General features: G+C 44.4%; 1 protein-coding gene and 1 long non-coding RNA gene across 9 annotated transcripts in view; one reads left to right on the top strand and one right to left on the bottom strand.

The window, feature by feature from the left end:
* Nucleotides 1-26,485, top strand: part of LOC124278610 — a 93,581-nt gene that overhangs the window by 38,943 nt on the left and 28,153 nt on the right. For 5 of the 8 annotated variants that reach the window (XM_046714368.1, XM_046714367.1, XM_046714366.1 and 2 more), the window contains 11 exons: nt 8,338-8,426; nt 8,739-8,892; nt 14,478-14,619; nt 21,499-21,620; nt 22,333-22,503; nt 23,724-23,827; nt 24,000-24,114; nt 24,484-24,747; nt 25,070-25,203; nt 25,473-25,707; nt 26,038-26,205. In XM_046714368.1, coding sequence (XP_046570324.1) covers nt 8,338-8,426; nt 8,739-8,892; nt 14,478-14,619; nt 21,499-21,620; nt 22,333-22,503; nt 23,724-23,827; nt 24,000-24,114; nt 24,484-24,747; nt 25,070-25,203; nt 25,473-25,707; nt 26,038-26,205 — 1,698 coding nt within the window. Of the gene's footprint in view, nt 1-3,176; nt 3,195-8,337; nt 8,427-8,738; nt 8,893-14,477; nt 14,620-21,498; nt 21,621-22,332; nt 22,504-23,723; nt 23,828-23,999; nt 24,115-24,483; nt 24,748-25,069; nt 25,204-25,472; nt 25,708-26,037; nt 26,206-26,485 lie in introns of all 8 variants that reach the window. The other 3 variants (XM_046714365.1, XM_046714362.1, XM_046714361.1) reach the window with 1 other exon arrangement.
* LOC124278611 lies at nt 5,855-7,079 on the bottom strand. Its single transcript, XR_006899131.1, has 4 exons — nt 7,027-7,079; nt 6,238-6,383; nt 5,955-5,987; nt 5,855-5,870 (listed from the first exon to the last, which is right to left on the bottom strand). It is a non-coding gene; the product is annotated as an uncharacterized LOC124278611 (long non-coding RNA).

Below are 26,485 nucleotides of genomic sequence, written 5' to 3'. Positions count from 1 at the left end.
GTACTTAAAGGACCTAGATAACAAATGCTGTTCTTACAGTGCATGATGGGTGTACATAAAAAAGGCCCGTATTAACACATTGGTGTGCATAAAGAGGGAAACAAACTCATATACGTATAGAGTTCTTGAGAGGCATATAGAACTTGGTATTCTAGCATAAGACAAACTATTATAGGTTTGATAAATTTAGATTTTAAATTTTTGTATGCACAGTTCCTTTATGTGCCTAGTATACTTACAGTGGTTAGATATAGAGATAGGTTCATTGTCTTGATGATCATAACAGGTGTAGTGTGCCTTTATATACGGATGTACTGCAGTGGCTGATATGCAGGGTGTGCAGTAATGAAAAAATGGGGTGTTTCAATGTTCTGATAGAAAAGGGTATGTACGTTTAGTGCCTAGATAGATAAAGATTGTTTTTGCAGTGCCTAGATGTAAAAGATAGACATACTTGAAGCGACAGGCTAAATGAATTGACTAGATAAACAACCAATAGCACCAACGTTGTCAGACTGAAAAGATGCCCTCTGTTTCTTTTTGTATTATATACGATAGACACGGTACATATAGTATAGCATTAGTTAGAACTTCATAGATAGTTTGGTATATCGTGGATTTCATATAGATCTTATAGTATCAAGTAGATTGAGAATATATCTTATGGTATATAGAAATGAGTATAGATTTGATAGCACATAGTATATAGATTTCCAAGTTCATTGTTACCTGTAAGTATGCCAGTCAATAGTATGCCATTCAAGAGCCGTTGAACTCTTTCCTTGTACAGATCATCAATATTATAGCTTTCAGTTAGGCCAAGTGATGAAGGTGGATACTCTGTATACCATCTGTTATCTATGTCAAAGCATGCATCCAGCTTATGATAAATGTTCCATGATACACTGTGCTTATATCAAAGCATGCAGCCAGCTTATGATAAATGTTCAATGATACACTGTGCTTATTTCAAAGCATGCAGCCAGCTTATGATAAATGTTCCATGATACACTGTGCTTATATCAAAGCATGCAGCCAGCTTATGATAAATGTTCAATGATACACTGTGCTTATTTCAAAGCATGCAGCGAGCTTATGATAAATGTTCCATGATACACTGTGCTTATATCAAAGCATGCAGCCAACTTATGATGAATGTACCATGATACACTGTGCTTATATCATAGCATGCAGATCGCTTATGATGAATGTACCATGATACACTGTGCTTATATCAAAGCATGCAGCCAACTTATGATGAATGTACCATGATACACCGTGCTTATATCATAGCATGCAGACCGCTTATGATGAATGTACCTTGATACACTGTGCTTATATCAAAGCATGCAGCCAACTAATGATGAATGTACCATGATACACTGTGCTTATTTCAAAGCATGAAGCCACCTTATGATGAATGTACCATGATACACTGTGCTTATTTCAAAGCATGCAGCCAACTTATGATGAATGTACCATGATACACTGTGCTTATTTCAAAGCATGCAGCCAGCTTATGATGAATGTACCATGATACACTGTGCTTATATCAAAGCATGCAGCCAGCTAAGGATAAATGTACCATGATACTCTGTGCTTATTTCAAAGCATGAAGCCAGCTTATGATGAATGTACCATGATACACTGTGCTTATTTCAAAGCATGCAGCCAACTTATGATGAATGTACCATGATACACTGTGCTTATTTCAAAGCATGCAGCCAGCTTATGATGAATGTACCATGATACACTGTGCTTATTTCAAAGCATGCAGACAGCTTATGATGAATGTTCCATGATACTGTGCTTATTTGAAAGCATGAAGATGCTTATGATGAATGTCCATGATAACTATGCTTATTTCAAAGCATGCAGTCAGCTTATGATGAATGTACCATGATACACTGTGCTTATATCAAAGCATGCAGCCAGCTAAGGATAAATGTACCATGATACTCTGTGCTTATTTCAAAGCATGAAGCCAACTTATGATGAATGTACCATGATACACTATGCTTATTTCAAAGCATGCAGTCAGCTTATGATAAATATACCATGATACACTGTGCTTATATCAAAGCATGCAGACCGCTTATGATTAATGTACCATGATACACTGTGCTTATACCAAAGCATGCAGCCAGCTTATGATCAATGTTCAATGATACACTGTGCTTATTTCAAAGCATGCAGCCAGCTAAGGATAAATGTACCATGATACTGTGTGCTTATATCAAAACATGAAGCCAACTTATAATGAAAGCCAACTTATAATGAATGTACCATGACATACTGTTCTTATTTTAATGCATGCAGTCAACTTATGATAAATGCACCATGAATCACTGGGCTTATTTTAGTCCATGCCAACGTATGATTATTATACCATGATTTATTGTGCATTTATCAAAGCATGAAGCCAGCTTGTGATAAATGTACCATGTGACACTGTGCTTATTTCAAAGCATGCAGCCGGATGTTAATACGCTACCTAGGATACATTTTGCATATGTCCCTTCACAAAATAGCATGCCAGGGATATTTGTGCTTACTTCACATTTACCACCACTGAATCTAAGCCCCTGATCTCCAAACTAAGTAGAATAATAACCAATAATCATCAATATTGTTAGCACGATTCCATTGTCACTTGCCCAAAATGTATTTAAAATGAGGATTTATTCCCCCATGGTAAATGAGTGGGTCACCATATCTGGTCGTACCGTAACTGCCATATTTCTTCTGAGAGAAGCTGCAACAAACTCTCACACAATCAACCCAACGGTTCGCCCGGTCCAGGTCCGTCCACGTTCAGTGTTACGTGGTATAGATAATATATTGCTAGTGTGACCATTTAGTCTCCATCTGATTTGTATTTGGGATTAGGGAGGGAAGGGATGAGTCCAGTAAACTATACATTCATTTAGCACCATCCTTTTCACTGTTAACTAAAAAATAATGGAATCAGAGTATGTCCCACAAAAATCTAGTGATATTCATTTTTTTCACCACTGCCAATTTACTATTAATTTTGGGGAAACTTTGAACAAACGTTTCAGCACCCTATATGAATCAAATGGATTCTCCATTACATGTTGACGCATGGATGAAACTAAGGTCAAGTGTTTTACTTGAATATGACATTTAATCAGAGAGACCTGCCTGCCTTTCAGCCCTGCTTACAAAGATCGGTAAGTAATCTCAGCGTCAGGTCCGCGAGTCTGTTGCAGTGAAGGGGGCTGGTCTGCATGTCAATTTTAAAAAGATAGACGTGTTTCCCTTTCTACAGCAGTGAGTGAGTGAGTGAGTTTAGTTTTACGCCGCACTCAGCAATATCCCAGCTATATGGCGGTGGTCTGTAAATAATCGAGTCTGGACCAGACAATCCAGTGATCAACAGCATGAGCATCGATCTGCGCAATTGGAAACCGATTTCTACAGCAGGATGCCTCATGTACAGATACGCGTATACAGATGCTTAAAGCGTTTACAGATATAGATACAGTCCCTATATCAATACAAGTTCTACACATATGAGGATAAATGGACACTCATTTTAGAAAATAATATTTTTCATTGTAAGGGTAATTTAAAGATATTTTAACTCCGAGTGACCGAGTGATGTTTTATATTTTGGCCAGAGAATGAACGGACAGGCCCGAAAAGTCATCATGATGTCAGAAATTGTGAGGATTCGTACAGTTAAACTAAAATATACATATTTAGAAAGATTGTAATCATCTACAGGTCTATAAATATCTAACATGGAGTGGAGATACACAGAGTGACTTACTGTTGTTGATTTCGGTTACGTGGAGTCTTATAAGTTACTTAAAAATTGTAACAAGTAAAACGTTCTACTAGAATGTTTTCAGACACTCCAACGCCAAGAGAACTTGCATTATGTATTTTAGAGACGTGTGGTGTGATATACATGTAGTTCCTTTATTCTACTCGGAAACCAAACTACAAAGAGAGCTAACATATTTAAAAGATTAAAAGATCTGTCGCACAACATAAAACTTTTATTACAGCATATGGATTTATATATTCTCTAAGCACTCAGCAACAGCCATGGTTGACAAAGAAAAACTATATAATGATGTCTACATTCCAGGAGTTGATTTTCTAATGTGTTAATGTGTTATGTATATAGGCAAAGGCACAGCACAACTTTTCTTGCTTGATGTCTAAATGTTTCTCTGCATGTAACCTTCAATTACTGTGCAAGAGCATGCTCGAGATATAAACCTCAAGTCCTTATTCAGCATGTTCACGGAGAAAGGTCTTGAGGTTCTGTTGAACCTCCAAGATTAACACATTTACACAAACAGACCCCACTTGTCCGAATGCCCGACATGTGGGGTCGCTGGTTAACTGTGGAACTGGCAGCTGGTGGTTATTACTAAGCCAGTAAAAAAAGGAATAACAATTGCAAAGTTCAGTAATGATATTTAACACAACTATTGTACGTTGCATGTGAGGAATCGATGTGCATGATTCGATTGTCAATAAAGCTGTCCTCGTCCAGAACACTTACACCAGATCCTGAGTACTATAAGTTGAATATTGGTGACCAATGGCTGTTTTCGTCAAGCTGGCCAGGTCACCATCACAGCGACAGTACAACCCACCCTTAGTGGTCAATACTTTCTACTTCTGTATCAACGCCTGTGTAGGGAACCGGTATGCATACATCTACAACTAATTTCATTATGAAATAGCAGAACAGCAGACTACGTCCCGTTAGCTTCGAACTCATGGCTATTAAGTTCTCCGAAACACGCCCTATGTATGGTGTGACTGTTGAATATGGCCGGTATGCACACCTCATGGATATGGAAAGTGACTCTTGTCCACGCATGTATGCAATAATATGAATATAAACTACGCCCTGGTGCATATTGTGACCTTCTTCCTGGCATCGTGCGCATAGTGTGACTGTTAACCACGTCCCGTATACAGAGAATGACTATAGACAACGCCCATATGTGACTGAAGTCCACGCTCTCATTGACACGGAGTTGACCAGTCCGCGTGCTCGTATGTGCACACATGACCACTATGTCCCGTGGTACGTCCCGACATCTGACTACTACCGCCCGTGGTACGTACTGACATCTGACTACTATCTTCCGCGGTACGTCCCGACATCTGACTACTACCGCCCGCGGTACGTCCCGACATCTGACTACTACCGCCCGCGGTACGTCCCGACATCCGCCCGCGGTACGTACTACCACTACCGCCCGCGGTACGTCGTCCCGACATCCGACATCTGACTCCCGACTACTACGCCCGCGGTACGTCCCGACATCTGACTACTACCGCCCGCGGTACGTCCCGACATCTGACCACTATCGCCCGCGGTACGTCCCGACATCTGACTATCTCCCGCGGTACGTCCCGACATCTGACTACTACCGCCCGCGGTACGTCCCGACATCTGACTACTACCGCCCGCGGTACGTCCCGACATCTGACCACTATCTCCCGCGGTACGTCCCGACATCTGACTACTACCGCCCGCGGTACGTCCCGACATCTGACTACTATCGCCCGCGGTACGTCCCGACATCTGACTACTACTCTCCCGCGGTACGTCCCGACATCTGACTACTATCTCCCGCGGTACGTCCCGACATCTGACTACTACCGCCCGTGGTACGTCCCGACATCTGACTACTACCGCCCGCGGTACGTCCCGACCTGACATCTCTGGACGTCCCGACATCTACCGCCCGCGGTACGTCCCGACATCTGACTACTATCTCCCGTGGTACGTCCCGACATCTGACTACTAATCTCGGTACGTCCCGACATCTGACTACTACCGCCCGCGGTACGTCCCGACATCTGACCACTATCTCCCGCGGTACGTCCCGACATCGACTACTACCGCCCGCGGTACGTCCCGACGTACTATCTCCCGTGGTACATCTGACTACTACCGCCCGCGGTACGTCCCGACATCTGACTACTATCTCCCGCGGTACGTCCCGACATCTGACTACTACCGCCCGCCGTCCCGACATCTGACTATCGCCTGACATCCGACATCTGACTACTACCGCCCGCGGTACGTCCCGACATCTGACTACTACCGCCCGCGGTACGTCCCGACATCTGACTACTATCTCGCCCGCGGTACGTCCCGACATCTGACCACTACCGCGGTACGTCCCGACATCTGACTACTACCGCCCGCGGTACGTCCCGACATCTGACTACTACCGCCCGCGGTACGTCCCGACATCTGACTACTACCGCCCGCGGTACGTCCCGACATCTGACTACTACCGCCTGCGGTACGTCCCCCGTGGTACGTCCCGACATCTGACTACTACCGCCCGCGGTACGTCCCGACATCTGACTACTATCTCCGTGGTACGTCCGTGGTACGTCCCGGTACGTACCGACATCTGACTACTACCGCCCGTACCGCCTGCGGTACGTCCCGACATACTGACTACTACCGCCCGCGGTACGTACCGACATCTGACTACTACCACCGCCTGCGGTACGTCCCGACATCTTACTACTACCGCCCGTGGTACGTACCGACATCTGACTACTACCGCCCTCTGTACGTCCCGACATCTGACAACAACCGCCCGCGGTACGTCCCGACATCAGACTACTATCTCCCGCGGTACGTCCCGACATCTGACTACTACCGCCCGTGGTACGTCCCGACATCTGACTACTACCGACCGCGGTACGTCCCGACATCTGACTACTATCGCCCGCGGTACGTCCCGACATCTGACTACTACCGCCCGCGGTACGTCCCGACATCTAGCCACTATCTCCCGTGGTACGTCCCGACATCTGACTACTACCGCCCCACGGTACGTCTCGACATCTGACTACTACCGCCCACTGTACGTCCCGACATCTAACCACTATCTCCCGTGGTACGTCCCGACATGTGACTACTACCACCCGTGGTACGTCCCGACATCTGACTACTACTACGCCCGTGGTACGTATCTCGTGTACGTCCTGACATCTGACTACTACCGCCCGTGGTACGTCCTGACAACTGACTACTACCGCCCGTGGTACGTCCCGACATATGACTACTATCGACAACTGACTACCCGTAGTACGTCCCAACATCTGACTACTACCGCCCGTGGTACGTCCCGACATCTGACTACTACCGCCCGCGGAACGTCCCGACATCTGACTACTACCGCCCGTGGTACGTCCCGACATCTGACTACTACCGCCCGTGGTACGTCCCGACATCTGACTACTACCGCCCGCGGAACGTCCCGACGACAAAGAAGACACTGCTTCTTATGACGAGGCGGCTTCATATTTGTGACGTGCCACAGTCCTTTACTCTTTTTACACTTTCTTATGGTGTTGGTTACAGGTTCCAAAATAACTTTTATGCTTGTTTTTAATATTTGCATGCGTGCTATTTACCGTACGATGTGTTTTATAGCTATTCCCATTTTTTAATTATTCAAATGCATCAAAACGATTCAGATCTTGTTTTCATTATATTCTACAACTTATGTTTAACATAGTAGTGGCAATCTCAGAATACTACAGTTAAAATTCTTATTACAATTCTCATACGAGTTTTGATTGATAAGTTCCGGGCCTCACATACATGTTACAAAGAAGGGCTTAGCACCAAATGTATCCTTGAAGAAATCAAAATACGCCGCGAAGAGAAGGCTGCTCGTTTATATGGCCCCGTAAGATGTAAGCTTTGCAGGTAGAGCTTTGAAGACAATCACCGTCCTGGAAGTCCTATGACGTCAGCAGCACCAGAACCATCCTGAGAATCCATCATATTGTAATGAAGGCAGAACCAATACTTAGTTCAATAGACATCGATCCGGAGTGAGAAAATTCCAATTTGTCAACATATTGGGTTTCAAAACTTCAGATATCTGCTAAAGCACAACATGTCTCGTGATAACCTAGCTCTGATTGAAGCCGATGCAGAAAGGTTATTGAATAATGAATTCTTTTAATGTCTGTTGGTACCGTCTGCCTATGCCAGACTCAGAACTTGTCAATCGCCTCTCGTATGTATGTTGTACTAATTCATATAATATACCGTGGAACCTTGGACTTTGTTGACAGAGGGAATCAATGGAAGAAAAGAATTATTTTGTTTCACTACTCTTTGTCATGAGAAAAATATTCACATAGACATGGGACATCCTGAAACTTTGATACACTGAAATTAGGTCTGTTAATGTGGGGAGGGTGATGTGACTCACGTCGTACTCTGAGAGTGGGTCTGTTTATGTGGGGGGGGAGTTCCGTCTTTGTGTCAGTTTAGTGACTGTCCACATCTTGTTGCAGCCAACGTCGCTCCGTTTCATGCTCAGTGCGTGATGCAGTCAGAACCCCCAATGGGCATCACAATCATCCAACACAACGAATATGCGACGGTAGGTTATTATTATGTACAACCTGCCTATAGTGATAGGCAACATTATGATACTCCGTATGTATCCGAGTACCGCCAGGTCGTCGCTATTATGACTGGATACCATCTTAGCAAATGCTATGACTTGGAACTAACACGAGTATGTTGGGGCGACGAGGTAGCCAAGTGGTTCAAGCATTTACCCACCTCGTCGAATACCTAGGTTTGCTTCCCCACATGGTACAATGCGTGAATTCCATTTATGTTTCCCCTTGGTCATGATATTGCGGAAATATTGCCAATATTCACTCATTCATTCGATTATTTGTCTCAGGTGCGATTCAACCGCGGAAGCAAGGACCTTGCGCTCAACTACAGGTACGTGACCAAAGATCAGCTGATGGCCTTGAAGACGAGGTGCACGTACGTCCAACAACACGTCAAACTCACCTGTAACAAGTTCCAGCTCCACCCATCGGGCCCAAGAGGTGAGTGCTGCCATAGAGGCGTCCACACGGGGCCGAGATGCAACAACAGCCTGCACTGATAGAAAGTCTTTCGCACAAATCCTCCTCCAGAAGTTCAATATTTAGATTGCCGTGTCACAGCGTGTCTGTTTGTCTTTACTTGTCCTATATTTTCCTAGGGAGGGATGCGAGCGGAAGTCTTACCACATTGACTTCGTGTATCACAAAACATTATACAATCGTTGTACCAAATGCTCTTTCAGGTGTTTCTGCAGTGGGTTAGCCTGATGGTATAAAGCGTCAACTCGCCACGCTAAAGATTCCCCACATGGGTACAATGTGTGATGCCAATGTTTGGTAGTCCCGGCCGTGATAATGCTGGAATATTGCTAAAAGCGGCGTAAAACCAAACTTACTGCTTCACTCACTCACTCACGCACTCACTCACTCAGGTGTTTCTGCCAATAATAAAAATCCTGTTTGAGCAAGTTTGTGAGTTAGGTAATGCCGAATCAAACAGTTTTTCAGTTACATCCCGTGTGACGGGTTCATGCTGGAAAAGTACGACTCCTGGGTTGAAAATCTTGCAAGTTCTCTTGTCATCCTCATAATTTGGATTTACTTCAAGAACTACTAGACAATGAATATATGTAAATATTCGTCACGTTGCAATAAGATAGTTTAAGAGAACTTACCCTAAGACAGGTCAGTGATCAGGTAAGATGAGACAACTCGCAAAGCAACCGCCAGTTGAGTGTAAGTATTTTGGAGAGTGTTTAGCATCTATTTCGGGCATATTGAACTCCAAAGTTGGTCACCTCGATGTATGACTATACGATGCGTATGAACAGTTAAAATGTTGTTATTAATGCTGTTCACTACTTTTCAGGGCGCCGCTTCCGACGTAAGCTTATGGTCGCTCTAAAGCGCAATGCCTTCATTTTTAACTATCTTTATTATTGTCTTTTCTTATTCCCTTTTGAAAAAACCCGAGCACATGCTGCGTCAGCCACGCGCACCTGATAACCCTACGCACCTGTTGATACCCCTGCGCACCTGTTGATACCCCTGCGCACCTGTTGATATCCCTACGCACCTGTTGATACCCCTGCGCATATGTTGATACCCCTACGCACCTGTTGATACCCCTACGCACCTGTTGATACCCCTGCGCATATGTTGATACCCCTGCGCACCTGTTGATACTTGTGAACCCCTACGCACCTGTTGATACCCTTGCGCATATGTTGATACCCCTACGCACCTGTTGGTTATCACCACTCACAATGAAGAGGCATCGCACCTGGTGGTAAATACATTCAAACTTGACATAACTCTGTTATTCTGTTGATATCTCTATTGTTTGACCGATACTGTTACACGTGTAAAATGTTCACCTGTGTTACTACATAACTTTTGAAGGTCCGGGTTAGAATATTGATCTTTGGTAACCCATGCTTGTCGTAAGAGGCGACTAACGGGATCGGGTGGTCAGGTGCGCTAACTTGGTTGACACATGTCATCGGTTCCCATTTGCGCAGATCGATGCTCATGCTGTTGATCACTGGATTGTCTGGTCCAGACTCGATTATTTACAGACCCCCGCCATATAGCTTGAATATTGCTGAGTGCGGCGTAAAACAAAACTCACTCACTCACATCACTTTTGATTTGTTGTTTTCATGCGCACATAAGTAGCTATCTGCTTCCATTCACCTGATGTAGAAGTAAGAATATACTCCAACACGCATTGTTACTTACATTACAGAACTTCCTTAATTTTCCCCTTTATGAAACTGGCCTGTTCCTAACCCCTGCACCTGTTTCATGATCCCCCCTGATCCTACTAGCCCCGCACGTTTGCGGACGTTTCCCTACTCACTTACTGAAACCCCATCGCACCCATTCATTACAAATACCCATTTAATAACTCCTGCTAATTTAACCGAACTAACCCCACGTTCCTGCCGATTCGACCACAATCACCTGTTGATAACACTGTAAATATACAGCCACTGTGTTACAAGCTCTTCACACTCCAGTTACTGTAGCGCGAATGCGTTGTCACACGTTAAGCCCTGTTTAGTGGGAAACAAGCTCTGTGCAGTGCCCTCTCCAGTAACTGTTGCGCGAATGCGTTGTCACACGTTAAGCCCTGTATAGTGGGATACAAGCTCTGTGCAGTGCCCTCTCCAGTAACTGTAGCGCGAACGCGTTGTCACACGTTAAGCCCTGTATAGTGTGATACAAGCTCCGTGCAGTGCTCTCTCTCCAGTAACTGTAGCGCGAATGCGTTGTCACACGTTAAGCCCTGTTTAGTGGGAAACAAGCTCTGTGCAGTGCCCTCTCCAGTAACTGTTGCGCGAATGCGTTGTCGCACGTTAAGCCCTGTATAGTGTGATACAAGCTCCGTGCAGTGCTCTCTCTCCAGTAACTGTAGCGCGAATGCGTTGTCACACGTTAAGCCCTGTATAGTGTGATACAAGCTCCGTGCAGTGCTCTCTCTCCAGTAACTGTAGCGCGAACGCGTTGTCACACGTTAAGCCCTGTATAGTGTGATACAAGCTCCGTGCAGTGCTCTCTCCAGTAACTGTAGCGCGAATGCGTTGTCACACGTTAAGCCTGGTATGTGATACAATAGTGTGATACAAGCTCCGTGCAGTGCTCTCTCTCCAGTAACTGTAGCGCGAATGCGTTGTCACACGTTAAGCCCTGTATAGTGGGATACAAGCTCCGTGCAGTGCTCTCTCCAGTAACTGTTGCGCGAATGCGTTGTCGCACGTTAAGCCCTGTATAGTGGGATACAAGCTCCGTGCAGTGCCCTCTCCAGTAACTGTAGCGCGAATGCGTTGTCGCACGTTAAGCCCTGTATAGTGGGATACAAGCTCTGTGCAGTGCTCTCTCTCCAGTAACTGTAGCGAATGCGTTGTCGCACGTTAAAGCCTCTTGTGTCATCCTCGCCAGCAAATGTCGCGAGGACGTGTTTGTTGCAGATTAAAGCTACAGATCATCCGTGTCGGTGGCCCCACAGTTAGTGCACTCGCTCATCACAGAAAATACACCAGTTCTAATCCTTATTCGGTGTAATGTCGTTTGATTTGGAGAGATTGTCCATTCGTTTCATTATGCCCAGCGGTATGAATGCCCCATGGTGTAGTCAGCACAACATCTCATCAGGATTCGCCGCATCTGTCTGGCATGTGTCCGCATGTTTCTGTCGGTCCCCGTAGCCTAGAAAGGGCTGTATGTGGTGTCACCAATATGTCATATATATTGACTTGTACTTGTTTCAACTTGATGTCTCCGATCTTGTAGTTGATAGCTTTCTGGGTTTTGTTCCACAAAGTCACTTTAGGCCTAAGCCGACCCTAGTCCTATATTTTAACATAGCCTTGCCATAGTCTAGCGTTTAGATCGCTCTTTGACCTCGAGAGGTTAATCTTTCTAATTTGTAACAAACCTGCTTCCCTGTTGAGATCCAAAGGTTAGCATTCTTTCTGTGGGTTCATGGTTACAACATCCTACAACATATGGGTAACTGGGGCCGTCTTTCGAGGATATGTAGATAGTTAGGTAGTCTGTGTATCATCAATACTAGTTTTCCTCTTTCCTCTTTAAAACATCAACTGTACCGTAGGGTACATGTCAATACAATTCAATTCTATATTCTCATAAACCACCTTGGTGGTACAAGAGCATATATTGTAAACATATATACAAATACAAATTCAAATTCAAGATGGCAGTAACATATTAACATTATTTTCTGACAAGAGATGATAGATGTAAGATATATTTTGATAGAGTTACTATGTCTCGAGATGTTTTTACAGATAATATTTTCGTGAACTTTGTTTCATTGGGAAAAGAGGTACATGCAAAAGTGAGTGATCTAGTCTGGGGGGATAAATGCTTGTAAAAGCATCGGGGTGTACAAACATCAACTGTACCGTAGGGTATTGTTTGTAATAAACATAGTGAGTGATTTAGTCTCTAGTCTGGGGTTACAAACATCAACTGTACCGTAGGGTACATGCCATAGTGAGTGATCTAGTCTGGGGGTACAAACATCAACTGTACCGTAGGGTACATGCCATAGTGAGTGATTTAGTCTGGGGGTACAAACATCAACTGTACCGTAGGATACATGCCATAGTGAGTGATCTAGTCTGGGGGGTACAAACATCAACTGTACCGTAGGGTACATGCCATAGTGAGTGATCTACCGTAGGGTCTGGGGGTACAAACATCAACTGTACCGTAGGGTACATGCCATAGTGAGTGATCTAGTCTGGGGGGTACAAACATCAACTGTACCGTAGGGTACATGTCATAGTGAGTGATCTAGTCTGGGGGGTACAAACATCAACTGTACCGTAGGGTACATGCCATAGTGAGTGATCTAGTCTGGGGGGTACAAACATCAACTGTACCGTAGGGTACATGCCATAGTGAGTGATCTAGTCTGGGGGGTACAAACATCAACTGTACCGTAGGGTACATGCCATAGTGAGTGATCTAGTCTGGGGGGTACAAACATCAACTGTACCGTAGGGTACATGCCATAGTGAGTGATCTAGTCTGGGGGGTACAAACATCAACTGTACCGTAGGGTACATGCCATAGTGAGTGATCTAGTCTGGGGTTACAAACATCAACTGTACCGTACAAACATCAACTGCCCCGCAGGGTACATGCCATAGTGAGTGATCTAGTCTGGGGGTACAAACATCAACTGCCCCGTAGGGTACATGCCATAGTGAGTGATCTAGTCTGGGGGGTACAAACATCAACTGTACCGTAGGGTACATGCCATAGTGAGTGATCTAGTCTGGGGGGTACAAACATCAACTGTACCGTAGGGTACATGCCATAGTGAGTGATCTAGTCTGGGGGGTACAAACATCAACTGTACCGTAGGGTACATGCCATAGTGAGTGATCTAGTGAGGGGGGGGTACAAACATCAACTGTACCGTAGGGTACATGCCATAGTGAGTGATCTAGTCTGGGGGTACAAACATCAACCTGCCCCGTAGGGTACAGTCTGGGGGTACAAACATGCCATGCCGCTAGTGAGTGAGTGAGTGATCTAGTCTAGTCTGGGGTACAAACATCAACTGTACCGTAGGGTACATGCCATAGTGAGTGATCTAGTCTGGGGGTGCCATAGTGAGTGATCTAGTCTGGGGGTACAAACATCAACTGTACCGTAGGGTACATGCCATAGTGAGTGATCTAGTCTCTGCCCCGTAGGGGGTGAGTATCAAACATCAACTGCCCCGTAGGGTACATGCCATAGTGAGTGATCTAGTCTGGGGGGTACAAACATCAACTGTACCGTAGGGTACATGCCATAGTGAGTGATCTAGTCTGGGGGGTACAAACATCAACTGCCCCGTAGGGTACATGCCATAGTGAGTGATCTAGTCTGGGGGGTACAAACATCAACTGCCCCGTAGGGTACATGCCATAGTGAGTGATCTAGTCTGGGGGGTACAAACATCAACTGTACCGTAGGGTACATGCCATAGTGAGTGATCTAGTCTGGGGGGTACAAACATCAACTGCCCCATGCTCACGACGTTCTCATTGTTGTTGCTGTAGGTAAGTTTGCCAAGTGGACGGCGCTGATCAACAACTTCAAATATACCTACTGGTCCGGAAACGGCACACATACGAACTGTGAGGGCCCTGGAGGCGAGGATGTTTGCCAATGTGACAGCTCGAACACGGCAACCACTCCACTGTGAGTATCTCATGCTTTCAATCATACGAGTCTCATCTCCTCCTGCTGAAGACCACTTTCATGTTATCAATCATACGAGCTTCATCTCCCCATGCTGAGAACCATTTTCATGTTATTAATCATACGAGTCTCATCTTCCCACTGGTGAGATACACTTTCATGTAATCAATCATACGAGTCTCATCTTCCGACTGGTGAGATACACTTTCATGTTATCAATCATACGAGTCTCATCTTCCCACTGGTGAGATACACTTTCATGTTATCAATCATACGAGTCTCATCTTCCCACTGGTGAGATACACTTTCATGTTATCAATCATACGAGTCTCATCTTCCCACTGGTGAGATACACTTTCATGTTATCAATCATACTAGTCTCATCTTCCCACTGGTGGGACACACTTTCATGTTATCAATCATACGAGTCTCATCTTCCAACTGGTGAGATACACTTTCATGTTATCAATCATACGAGTCTCATCTTCCCACTGGTGAGATACACTTTCATGTTATCAATCATACGAGTCTCATCTTCCCACTGGTGAGATACACTTTCATGTTATCAATCATTCGAGTCTAATCTTTCCACTGGTGAGATACACTTTCATGTTATCAATCATACGAGTCTCATCTTCCCACTGGTGAGATACACTTTCATGTTATCAATCATTCGAGTCTAATCTTCCCACTGGTGAGATACACTTTCATGTTATCAATCATACGAGTCTCATCTTCCGACTGGTGAGATACACTTTCATGTTATCAATCATTCGAGTCTAATCTTCCCACTGGTGAGATACACTTTCATGTAATTAACAAAATCAGAACCTTTGCCCCTACCTTATTAGTAACACTTGTAACGGTGAGGGGTTGGGGTAATTCGTCTTAGTTTCATGTTGTGTCATACACCCAACAAGGGCAAGTAGACTGTTTGAACATATACTAGGCACATAAAGAAACTGTGCATACAAAAATTTAAAATCTAAATTTATCAAACCTGTGTTGACACATAAGGATTTAAACTCAGAGATTAGTGCATGCACGTGCCACGTTCCGTGACGTCAGTGGGGTCGTCCTTGAGACGTGCAATACGTTGTTGCACGTGCATTCCGGGAAAGAGAAACAGAGCAAATGAATGCCACACAATACTGTCACTTTGGAAAGCTCAACCCCTGCCCTTGCGATCGTTCAAAAAATTAAACGGCTATTGAAACGCATAGCATGCCAAGGCTCACGTCTGCATAACGTCATGAGGCCATTGGGATGGTCCGTGGGGGGACTGTCTCAACGACAAGTGGCTGTACATTTCCACTGCCACCGGAACACCATTTCTGCACTGGTGAGACGCTACCAGAACACAAATGACGTCATCGATCGGCCACGTTCTGGACGTCCACGTGTATCAACGCCAAGACAGGACATATAGATAAGGGTGACACATCTTCGCCAAGGGTTTCAGACTGCAGTGATGACTGCCCGAACCATCCCAGGACTTCGCCGTATCCACCCCAACACAGTTCGACAACGTTTACGTCATCACGGGATCAGACCACGACGTCCCGCCATACGGCCTATCCTGACACAACGTCATCGACAAGCTCGCCGAATGTGGTGCCGAAATCATGTCCGCAGACGCTTGTTTTGGTGGAGAAATGTTGTTTTTACAGATGAGTCCAGGTTTAACATTTCCCATAGTGATGGACATCAACATGCCTATAGACACGTGGGAGAACGTTATGCACAGGCCTGTGTCTTGGAGAGGAATCGCTTTGGTGGTGGTTCCGTGATGATTTGGGGTGGAATAACAGCACGCCAAAGAATTCCTTTGGTGATTGTTCAGGGCAACTTAACTGGTGTGGGCTACAGGGATCAGATTCTTCGACCTGTGGCAATTCCTTTTCTGCAACGTCATGGCCCTGGGTTAACATTCCAACAGGACAATGCCCACCCTCATACGGCAAGGGTTGCTATGGATTTCTTGCAACACCACAACGTTGACTTACTGCCTTGGCCTGCAAATTCACCGGATCTCTCCCGATAGAGCATGTTTGGGACGAGATGGATCGACGTCTACGCCGTCTTCCTCATCCACCAGATAACGTCCTTGACCTTACAACAGAACTTGAGAGAATCTGGCGTGACTTCCCACAAGCCTTCCTTGCACGTTTGATAGGCTCTATGCGTCGTCGATGCACTGCTGTTCTCAATGCCGATGGTGGACATACCCGTTATTGAGCTTGTGACATGGTCGTTTGACCCCTGTCCCGCTTGTGGACTCGTGACGTCATTGTGATTGACTTTTCAGTTGAAATTCTCCCGACTTGTTATGGTCTCATGATCCCTCCATTAAAGTTATATGTACCTTTGACATTGTTATCGTACTTTTGACAATGCACAGTTTCTTTATGTGGCTAGTATAGTTTGGGCGGCCGACGCAAAAGGTTTTTGTAAAAACAGCATGGAACACAGTAATCACATGAGGCAAGTGCATCAGAAACGACACAAATCAGCAACGCGAGGGTGCCATTAACAGGCTCAATGCTGGACAATCCGGTGCAGCAGTTGCACGAAACCAATACACAATTTGACGGGCACCGTTGGAGATCGCCAAAGGCGTGGGGCGCCTCGTGCGACGTGACAAATCAGGTTATGTCATCTCCACAGCATATTTGCGACTGGAACCACCTGTAATAGAGATATGTTCAGAGGCAGAGTAACAACACGTAACATAAGAAGTCGATTGCGCAGCGCAGGGATCCGACCATACACTTTAACGCCCCATACTGCAGTTCTGACGTACAACCCCTTACATAACGCAAGTGTCACGCACTGGCCCTGACCTTTCTCACTCACTGGGGTGTGTATGTTTAATACTTCCCATCACTGTGGTGTGTATGCTTAATACTTCCAATCACATTAGTGTGTATACATAATACTTCCCATCACTGTGGTGTATATGCTTAATACTTCCCATCACTGTGGTGTTTATGCTTAATACTTCCCATCACAGTGGTGTGTATGCTTAATACTTCCCATCACTGTGGTGTACATGTATATGCTTAATATTTCCCATCACAGTGGTGTATGCTTATTACTTCGCATCAAATTAGTGTGTATGCTTACTACTTCCCATCACAGAAATGTGTATACTTAATACTTCCCATCACAGTAGTGTATGCTTCATACTTCGCATCAAAGTAGTGTGTATGCTTAATACTTCCCATCACAGTACTGTATGCTTAATACTTCCCATCACAGAAATGTGTATGCTTAATACTTCCAATCACATAAGTGTGTATGCATAACACTTCCCATCACAGTAGTGTGTATGCTTCATACTTCCCATCACAGTAGTGTGTATACTAAACACTTCCTACACTGTGGTGTATATGCTTAATACTTCCCATCACAGTAGTGTGTATGCTTAAGACTTCCCATCACTGTGGTGTATATGTTTAATACTTCCAATCACTGTGGTGTGTATGCTTAATACTTCCCATCAAAATAGTGTGTATGCGTAATACTTCCCATCACATTAGTGTGTATGCTTAATACTTCCCATCAAAGTAGTGTGTATGCGTAATACTTCCCATCACAGTAGTGTGTATGCTTAACACTTCCCAGCAAAGTAGTGTGTATGCGTAATACTTCCCAGCAAAGTAGTGTGTATGCTTCATACTCCCCATCACAGTAGTGTGTATGCTTAATACTTCCCATCACAGTAGTGTGTATGCTTAATACTTCCCATCACATTAGTGTGTATGCGTAATACTTCCCATCACTGTGGTGTATATGCTTAAAACTTTCCATCACAGTAGTGTGTATGCTTAATACTTCCCATCACAGTAGTGTATATGCTTAATATCTCCCATCACTGTGGTGTATATGCTTAATACTTCTCTTCACATAACTGTGTATGCTTAATACTTCCCATCACTGTAGTGTGCATGTTTAACACTTCCCATCACAGTGGTGTGTATGCTGAATACTTCCTATCACAGTAGTGTGTATGCTTAATACTCCCCATCACAGTAGTGTGTATTCTTAATACTCCCCATCACAGTGGTGTGTATGCTGAATACTTCCTATCACAAAGTGTGTATGCTTAATACTCCCCATCACAGTAGTGTGTATGCTTAATACTCCCCATCACAGTGGTGTGTATGCTGAATACTTCCTATCACAAAGTGTGTATGCTTAATATCACAAAGTGTGTATGCTTAATACTCCCCATCACAGTGGTGTGTATGCTTAATACTCCCCATCACAGTAGTGTGTATGCTTAATACTCCCCATCACAGTGGTGTGTATGCTGAATACTTCCTATCACAAAGTGTGTATGCTTAATACTCCCCATCACAGTAGTGTGTATGCTTAATACTCCCCATCACAGTAGTGTGTATGCTTAATACTTCCCATCACAGTAGTGTGTATGCTTAATACTCCCCATCACAGTGGTGTGTATGCTGAATACTTCCCATCACAAAGTGTGTATGCTTAATACTCCCCATCACAGTAGTGTGTATGCTTAATACTCCCCATCACAGTAGTGTGTATGCTTAACACTTCCCAGCAAAGTAGTGTGTATGCGTAATACTTCCCATCACACAGTAGTGTATGCTTAAAACTTCCCATCACATACTTTATGTGTATATGCGTAATACTTCCCATCACTGTGGTGTATATGCTTAAAACTTTCCATCACAGTAGTGTGTATGCTTAATATTTCCCATCACAGTAGTGTATATAATATCTCCCCATCACTGTGGTGTATATGCTTAATACTTCTCCATCACAGTAGTGTGTATGCTTAATACTTCCCATCACAGTAGTGTGTATGCTTAATACTTCCCATCACAGTGGTGTGTATGCTTAATACTTCCCATCACAGTAGTGTGTATGCTTAATACTTCCCCATCACAGTAGTGTATGCTTAATACTTCCCCATCACAGTAGTGTGTATTCTTAATACTCCCCATCACATCACAGTGTGTGTATGCTGAATACTTCCTATCACAGTAGTGTGTATGCTTAATACTCCCCATCACAGTAGTGTGTATGCTTAATACTCCCCATCACAGTGGTGTGTATGCTGAATACTTCCTATCACAAAGTGTGTATGCTTAATACTCCCCATCACAGTAGTGTGTATGCTTAATACTCCCCATCACAGTGGTGTGTATGCTGAATACTTCCCATCACAAAGTGTGTATGCTTAATACTCCCCATCACAGTGGTGTGTATGCTGAATACTTACTATCACAATAGTGTGTATGCTTAATACTCCCCATCACAGTGGTGTGTATGCTGAATACTTCCTATCACAAAGTGTGTATGCTTAATACTCCCCATCACAGTGGTGTGTATGCTTAATACTCCCCATCACAGTGGTGTGTATGCTTAATACTCCCCATCACAGTAGTGTGTGCTTAATACTTCCCATCACAGAGTGTGTATGCGTAATACTCCCCATCACAGTAGTGTGTATGCTTAATACTCCCCAGCAAAGTAGTGTGTATGCGTAATACTTCCCATCACAGTAGTGTATGCTTAAAACTTCCCATCACATTAGTGTGTATGCGTAATACTTCCCATCACTGTGGTGTATATGCTTAAAACTTTCCATCACAGTAGTGTGTATGCTTAATATTTCCCATCACAGTAGTGTATATGCTTAATATCTCCCATCACTGTGGTGTATATGCTTAATACTTCTCTTCACATAACTGTGTATGCTTAATACTTCCCATCACTGTAGTGTGCATGTTTAAAACTTCCCATCACAGTGGTGTGTATGCTGAATACTTCCTATCACAGTAGTGTGTATGCTTAATACTCCCCATCACAGTAGTGTGTATGCTTAATACTCCCCATCACAGTGGTGTGTATGCTGAATACTTCCTATCACAAAGTGTGTATGCTTAATACTCCCCATCACAGTAGTGTGTATGCTTAATACTCCCCATCACAGTAGGTGGTGTATCACAGTGTGTGAATGCTGAATACTTCCTATCACAAAGTGTGTATGCTTAATACTCCCCATCACAGTAGTGTGTATGCTTAATACTCCCCATCACAGTGGTGTGTATGCTGAATACTTCCTATCACAAAGTGTGTATGCTTAATAGTCCCCATCACAGTGGTGTGTATGCTGAATACTTACTATCACAGAAGTGTGTAAGCTTAATACTTCCTATCACAGTGGTGTGTATGCTGAATACTTACTATCACAGAAGTGTGTAAGCTTAATACTTCCCATCACAGAAGTGTGTATGCTTAATACTCCCCATCACAGTAGTGTGTATGCTTAATACTCCCCATCACAGTGGTGTGTATGCTGAATACTTACTATCACAGAAGTGTGTAAGCTTAATGCTCCCCATCACAGTGGTGTGTATGCTGAATACTTACTATCAGAAAAGTGTGTAAGCTTAATACTTCCTATCACAGAAGTGTGTAAGCTTAATACTCCCCATCACAGTAGTGTGTATGCTTAATACTTCCCATCAAAATAGTGTGTATGCGTAATACTTCCAATCACATTAGTGTGTATGCTTAACACTTCCCATCAAAGTAGTGTGTATGCGTAATACTTCCCATCACTGTGGTGTATATGCTTAATACCATCACAGTAGTGTGTATGCTGAATACCTCCCATCACTATGGTGTATATGCTTAATACTTCCTATCACAGTAGTGTGTATGCTTAATACTCCCCATCACAGTAGGGTGCATGCTTAATACTCCCCATCACAGTAGTGTGCATGTTTAATACTCCCCATCACAGTAGTGTGCATGTTTAATACTATCTTCCAAGTAGTTTGTATCTGCTGAATGTTGTCGGATGTGTGCAGTATTTACCTGGTAATATTTCAGGGTTGATGAAGGAGATCTCACCAACAAGAACGCTGTGCCGCTTGGAAAGATTCAGTTCTACGAAGAAAGCATTACCGGCGACGGTTACCTCGATGCGGAGATTGGACCGTTCAAGTGTTTCGGTAACATGCAATGTCTTTACGTGGTATTGTGTATAGCTCTATCACTAGGTAATCTCTACTGTATGAAAGACATAATCCAAACATCATTGAAGTAAAATATTATGACGCCACACACATATAGAGCCTGCCGTTGGAGTGGTGACGTCATGCTTAACCAGGTACCCAGGGTGGTGTTTACTCGAATTATGCACATCGGTCTTTATGTTTAAACCCCTATAAACGCTAAGGTCTTTAAATCAATAAGACAACTACAATAGCTTCACAGACAGCATATTTAATCATTAACCCAAAACAACTGTTGACAACTGAACGGAATGTAAAACATCGTTCAGTCCAAAAATGTAACAAAAGACAAATGTCAATCTGTTCAATGTCAAGTTCAACCCATCCCACCATAGGGTAAGCCAATCAGAAAAGAGTCTGAAACACGGCCGAGGTCAAGGTCAAGGCCATGATGTTTCACTGATAGTTGGCGCCAGACACAAAGTTGAATAAACAGTTAGTGGAACAAGAGAGAAAGCCCGCTGGAATTACCTTTGTAGATGTTCAGTTTACAAAGATCATTCCAAACATGAACTGAGGCCTGGTCAACTGAGACGAAGGCTGAGCCGAGTTGACAGGAACCACAGAGGACAGACCATGGCTGATGTTTGATTTCTGAGTCGTCAAACGATGACGAACATGTGTACATCTGTATGTATTTCTCCTCCAGAGGTGTTCAAGACCTGTACGGATGTGTACAGCGCCGCCAGAAGGAGGATCAGGTTTGGAGAAAGTCTACCAGAAAACGGCCGCTTCACCATCGACCCTGATGGCAGTGGTGGTGTAGATGCTTTCCAAGTTGACTGCAAGTTTCCCCGCACTATTTTGCCAGCAACACCAGGTACTTGTCTCCCTTTACTTCACTTATTACTCCACGATCATCGTTGACGATGTGGTGCGTTGATTGTGTGTGTGAGGTGCGTTGATTGTGTGTATGAGTGGTCCGTTAATTGTGGGTGTGTGAGTGGTGCGTTGATTGTGTGTATGAGTGGTGCGTTGAAATTGTGGTGTGTGTGTGAGTGGTGCGTTGATTGTGTGTGTGTGGTGCGTTGTACGTGTGTGGAGTGGTGCGTTGAATTGTGTGTGGGTGGTGCGTTGATGTGTGTGTGTGTGGTTGTTGAGGTGAGTGGTGTGTGATTGTGTGAGTGGTGCGTTGATTGTATTGAGTGAGTGGTATCTGAGTGTGTTGTGAGTGGTGCGTTGATGAGTGTGTGTGCGTGAGTGGTGTAATTGAGTGGTGCATTGATTGTGTGTGTGTGAGTGAGTGGTGCGTTGATTGAGTGTGTGAGTGTGTGTGAGTGGTGCGTTGATTCTGTGTGTGAGTGGTGCGTTAATTGTGTGAGTGGTGCGTTGATTGTGTGTATGAGTGTGGTACGTTGATTGTGTGAGTGGTGCGTTGAGTGGTGTGGTGTGTTGATTGTTAATTGTTGTATGAGTTGTGCGTTAATTTGTGTGAGTGGTGCGTTGATTGTGTGTGTGAGTGGTGCGTTAATTGTTGTATGTGGTGCGTTGATTGTGTGTGTGTGGTGGTGCATTAATTTGTGTGTGTGAGTGGTGCGTTAATTGTTGTGAGTGGTGGGTTAATTGTCTGTGTGATGCGTGGATTGTGTGTGTTGTGGTGCGTTGATTGTGTGTGTTAGTGGTTGAGTGGTGCGTTAATTGTGTGTGTGAGTCGTGGAGTTAATTGTAGTGTGTGAGTGGTGCGTGGATTGTGTGTGCTAGTGGTGATTGATTGTGTGTGTTAGTGGTGCGTTGATTGTATGTGTGAGTGGTGCGTGGATTATGTGAGTGGTTGGTTAATTGTGTGTGTGAGTTGTGGGTTAATTGTGTGTGAGAGAGGTGCGTTAATTGTGTGTGTGAGTGATGGGTTAATTGTGGGTGTGAGTGGTGCGTGGATTGTGTGTGTTAGTTGTGCGTTGATTGTGTGTGTGAGAGGTGCGTGGATTGTATGTGTGAGTTGTGTGAACATGACGTGAAGTTCACCAGTCTGTGGTGGAAATTTCATTTTTCTGTTCCTTCTTTCTTTAGGAGAGGATAATATCTTTCTGGTCTTTGTTTCAGGCGGCGATTCATTGCAAGGCACTGGTACCGACCCAGTTGAGGAGTGTTTTGACATCACCTATCTGGACGGCGGTGGGAAGAACCTGTCTCCAGAACAAGTTGTGGTGAGTCTATGTCGGAGTATGGGAGTTTTCAGGTGGAATGTCCCTGAAATTCTTCACGAGTACCCAGTCCACGTGGTGGCGTCGGTGTCAGAGTATGGATAATGTATAGGCACGGTGTTCACTGTTTCAATGATTGTTTGACTCTGAAAACATGCTGTTTGTTACGTTTCAGCAACTTGTGAAGGCGTCGAATGGAAAATGCAACCAGAAGCTGAGCCTCAAGTGCACAAACGCCCCCATTACTGATCTCATCAGCTTCACGACATGCGACGGCGTAAAACAACCAGGTGGGCCAGGCTATTTACAAAACCGACGCCATAGATTACGCTTATACATATCGTTAAGGTCAAGGACCTCGTTCCCAAATGCGAACTAATTACTAACGTGGTCGGAACGAACCGTTGAAATCGCATTTTGAAACCCTCATACATATCGTTAAGGTCAAGGTCAAGGACTTCGTTCCCAAAGGCGAACTAATAACTAACGAAAGGAAACGAACCGTTGAAATCGCTTGTCCACGTTCAACATGGCGATCGTAGCACCATGGAGGTCGTAACTGCAATATTGAAACTTTTATACAGGACGACCATAGCGCTGAGATCACTATGTGGTACCCTGAGCTACGTAGCTCTTATTTCACCTCTTTGTATTCCAAGGATGGGCCGGCAGTGGAGGTGTGGACAAATGTGCGTGCGGCGTAACGGGCACGTGCAAGGGCAGCCGCTCCGCAAAATGTAACTGCGACGTTGAGGACGGTAAGGAGCATGAGGACGGTGCTATCATTGTGGACAATGCTCGTATTCCTGTGTGCAAGGTGTGCATTAAGCTGAACGGTACCCTCTCAGATCCATCCAATCCCAACCCAAGTCGATCAGCCTCCTTCACCGTCTCCAACCTCGTCTGCAGCAACGGTGTGTCGGGTACGTCACCAGCGACATGTTTTGTTTGCAGTTTCCGACAGTAATCAAAACAGTTTGTGGACGACTATTTCATAATTCGTTTCAGAAATGAATAACACCTTTCACTTAAAATGCTGAACAATTTGGCTTTGCGGCGAAAAACAAATGTTTTGCTCAATGAACTCTCCCCTTAATTTATATTTAAAATGATAAAAAAAAAATCACAATTTGAAATTAATTACAGTTTGGAAAATACGCAGTTGTTGATGTGTGTTTGAGACATCATGTCCTTGAAATTAGTTTGCTTTCTGTGACACAAATGTACAATGTATTGATGTTGCAGGTGTCAGGGCCAACTGCCAGGACGCACGAACCAGCTCCTTCGTTAGTTCCTCCAGCACCATCTACGTGAGGGCCAACCCTCGTCCCGTGCCCGTCTTCTGCGATTACAGGGCCTTCCCTCCTGCAGGCGTCTTTGTAAGCGATTACGTTCCCTAATGTTGTTTGTATTTTGCTTCTCAAGAGACAACATCCTCGGTGACTGGGGCCCTAGCCGTCTCTCCTGCAGGCCTGTGGACATCTGTATGAGTCATTAAGTCTTCTTCCATATGTGCACAGTATTTTCTTGTAGTTAATTTAAATTCATTAACTCAAGATGCTTTCCATGGTCAATACAGCCGTGTATAACATTAGTTAATAGCTTTATTCAGATGATGTCCATCTCAGGGTTTGATCTTTCTTTCCAGCAAATGTTTCCCAAAGAACCAAATATCACCATTCCCCCCAACCAACCGATCGACGAAGTTGTGGAATACTACTCCTTCAATCTGACGGAGATCCTTCCTCTGCTCGACAACTTCGAGTATTGTACCCAGAAGATTGAAATGTCCTGCCAAGATGCCGCCCTCAGTGTACAGGGACAGTTCGGCTGGTATAACCGACAGGGTGCCGTGCAGTCCTACTGGGTGGAGCCTCTCAGAGGTGGGTCACGACAAGGAGGCATACTTGCCTCGATAACACGGTTTGGGGTTGCATGTGAAAACCTCTGTAGCATATGTGAGTCGTGTCCAAAAGTAATGCGGCATACCGTTTACTTAAAGAGGGTGCACCATATGTATGGAAATTATGAATCATGAATTAATCGACATTCCCTTCACTTAGAAATGATTTCCTATATGCGTGGACACAAAACGTAATGAATTAACCAACATTCCCTGTGCTCTAAGACTGCACGCCTTGCATGGTAAATACTTGCATAAATTACCCGGCTCAACTGGCATGTATTAAATCACCGACATGTCTGTGCGACAGATGGCGTCCCGTGCACGGGTAACAACGGCCTGTGCAACTGTAACCTGCCTGGAAGCCAGGAAGATGGCGGCCTCATCATTGACCAGACAGCGCTTCCCGTCACCCGGATCAAGCTCGAGGCCTCGTCAGGAACCAGGAATGTCTTCCTTGGACCCGTTGAGTGTTATGGTAGGTTCCTGTTTGCCAACATATTGCTGAGATGGGATTGATCATGATCTCTTTGACGTCCAAACGTCTATAAACTTACACTTTAATCTCTCAGTGGTCGCCACGTGGACAGAACATCGGTCTTCAGGTTTGATCTTGGATTCGCCATTATATGATCTTTGGTATGGCATCTCTTTCTATTTACCTTCAGTCCCAAACGTCACTACATAATACGCAAAGAAAAGTAATCCAACACAATCACTTACTTCTTTTAATCGAAGTGTTGTACTAGTGAACAAGC

The sequence above is a fragment of the Haliotis rubra genome, unplaced genomic scaffold (genome assembly GCF_003918875.1).
Source record: "Haliotis rubra isolate DU_JTF1 unplaced genomic scaffold, ASM391887v1 Scf24, whole genome shotgun sequence".
Classification (NCBI taxonomy): domain Eukaryota; kingdom Metazoa; phylum Mollusca; class Gastropoda; order Lepetellida; family Haliotidae; genus Haliotis; species Haliotis rubra.
This window is presented reverse-complemented; position numbering and strand designations above follow the sequence as displayed.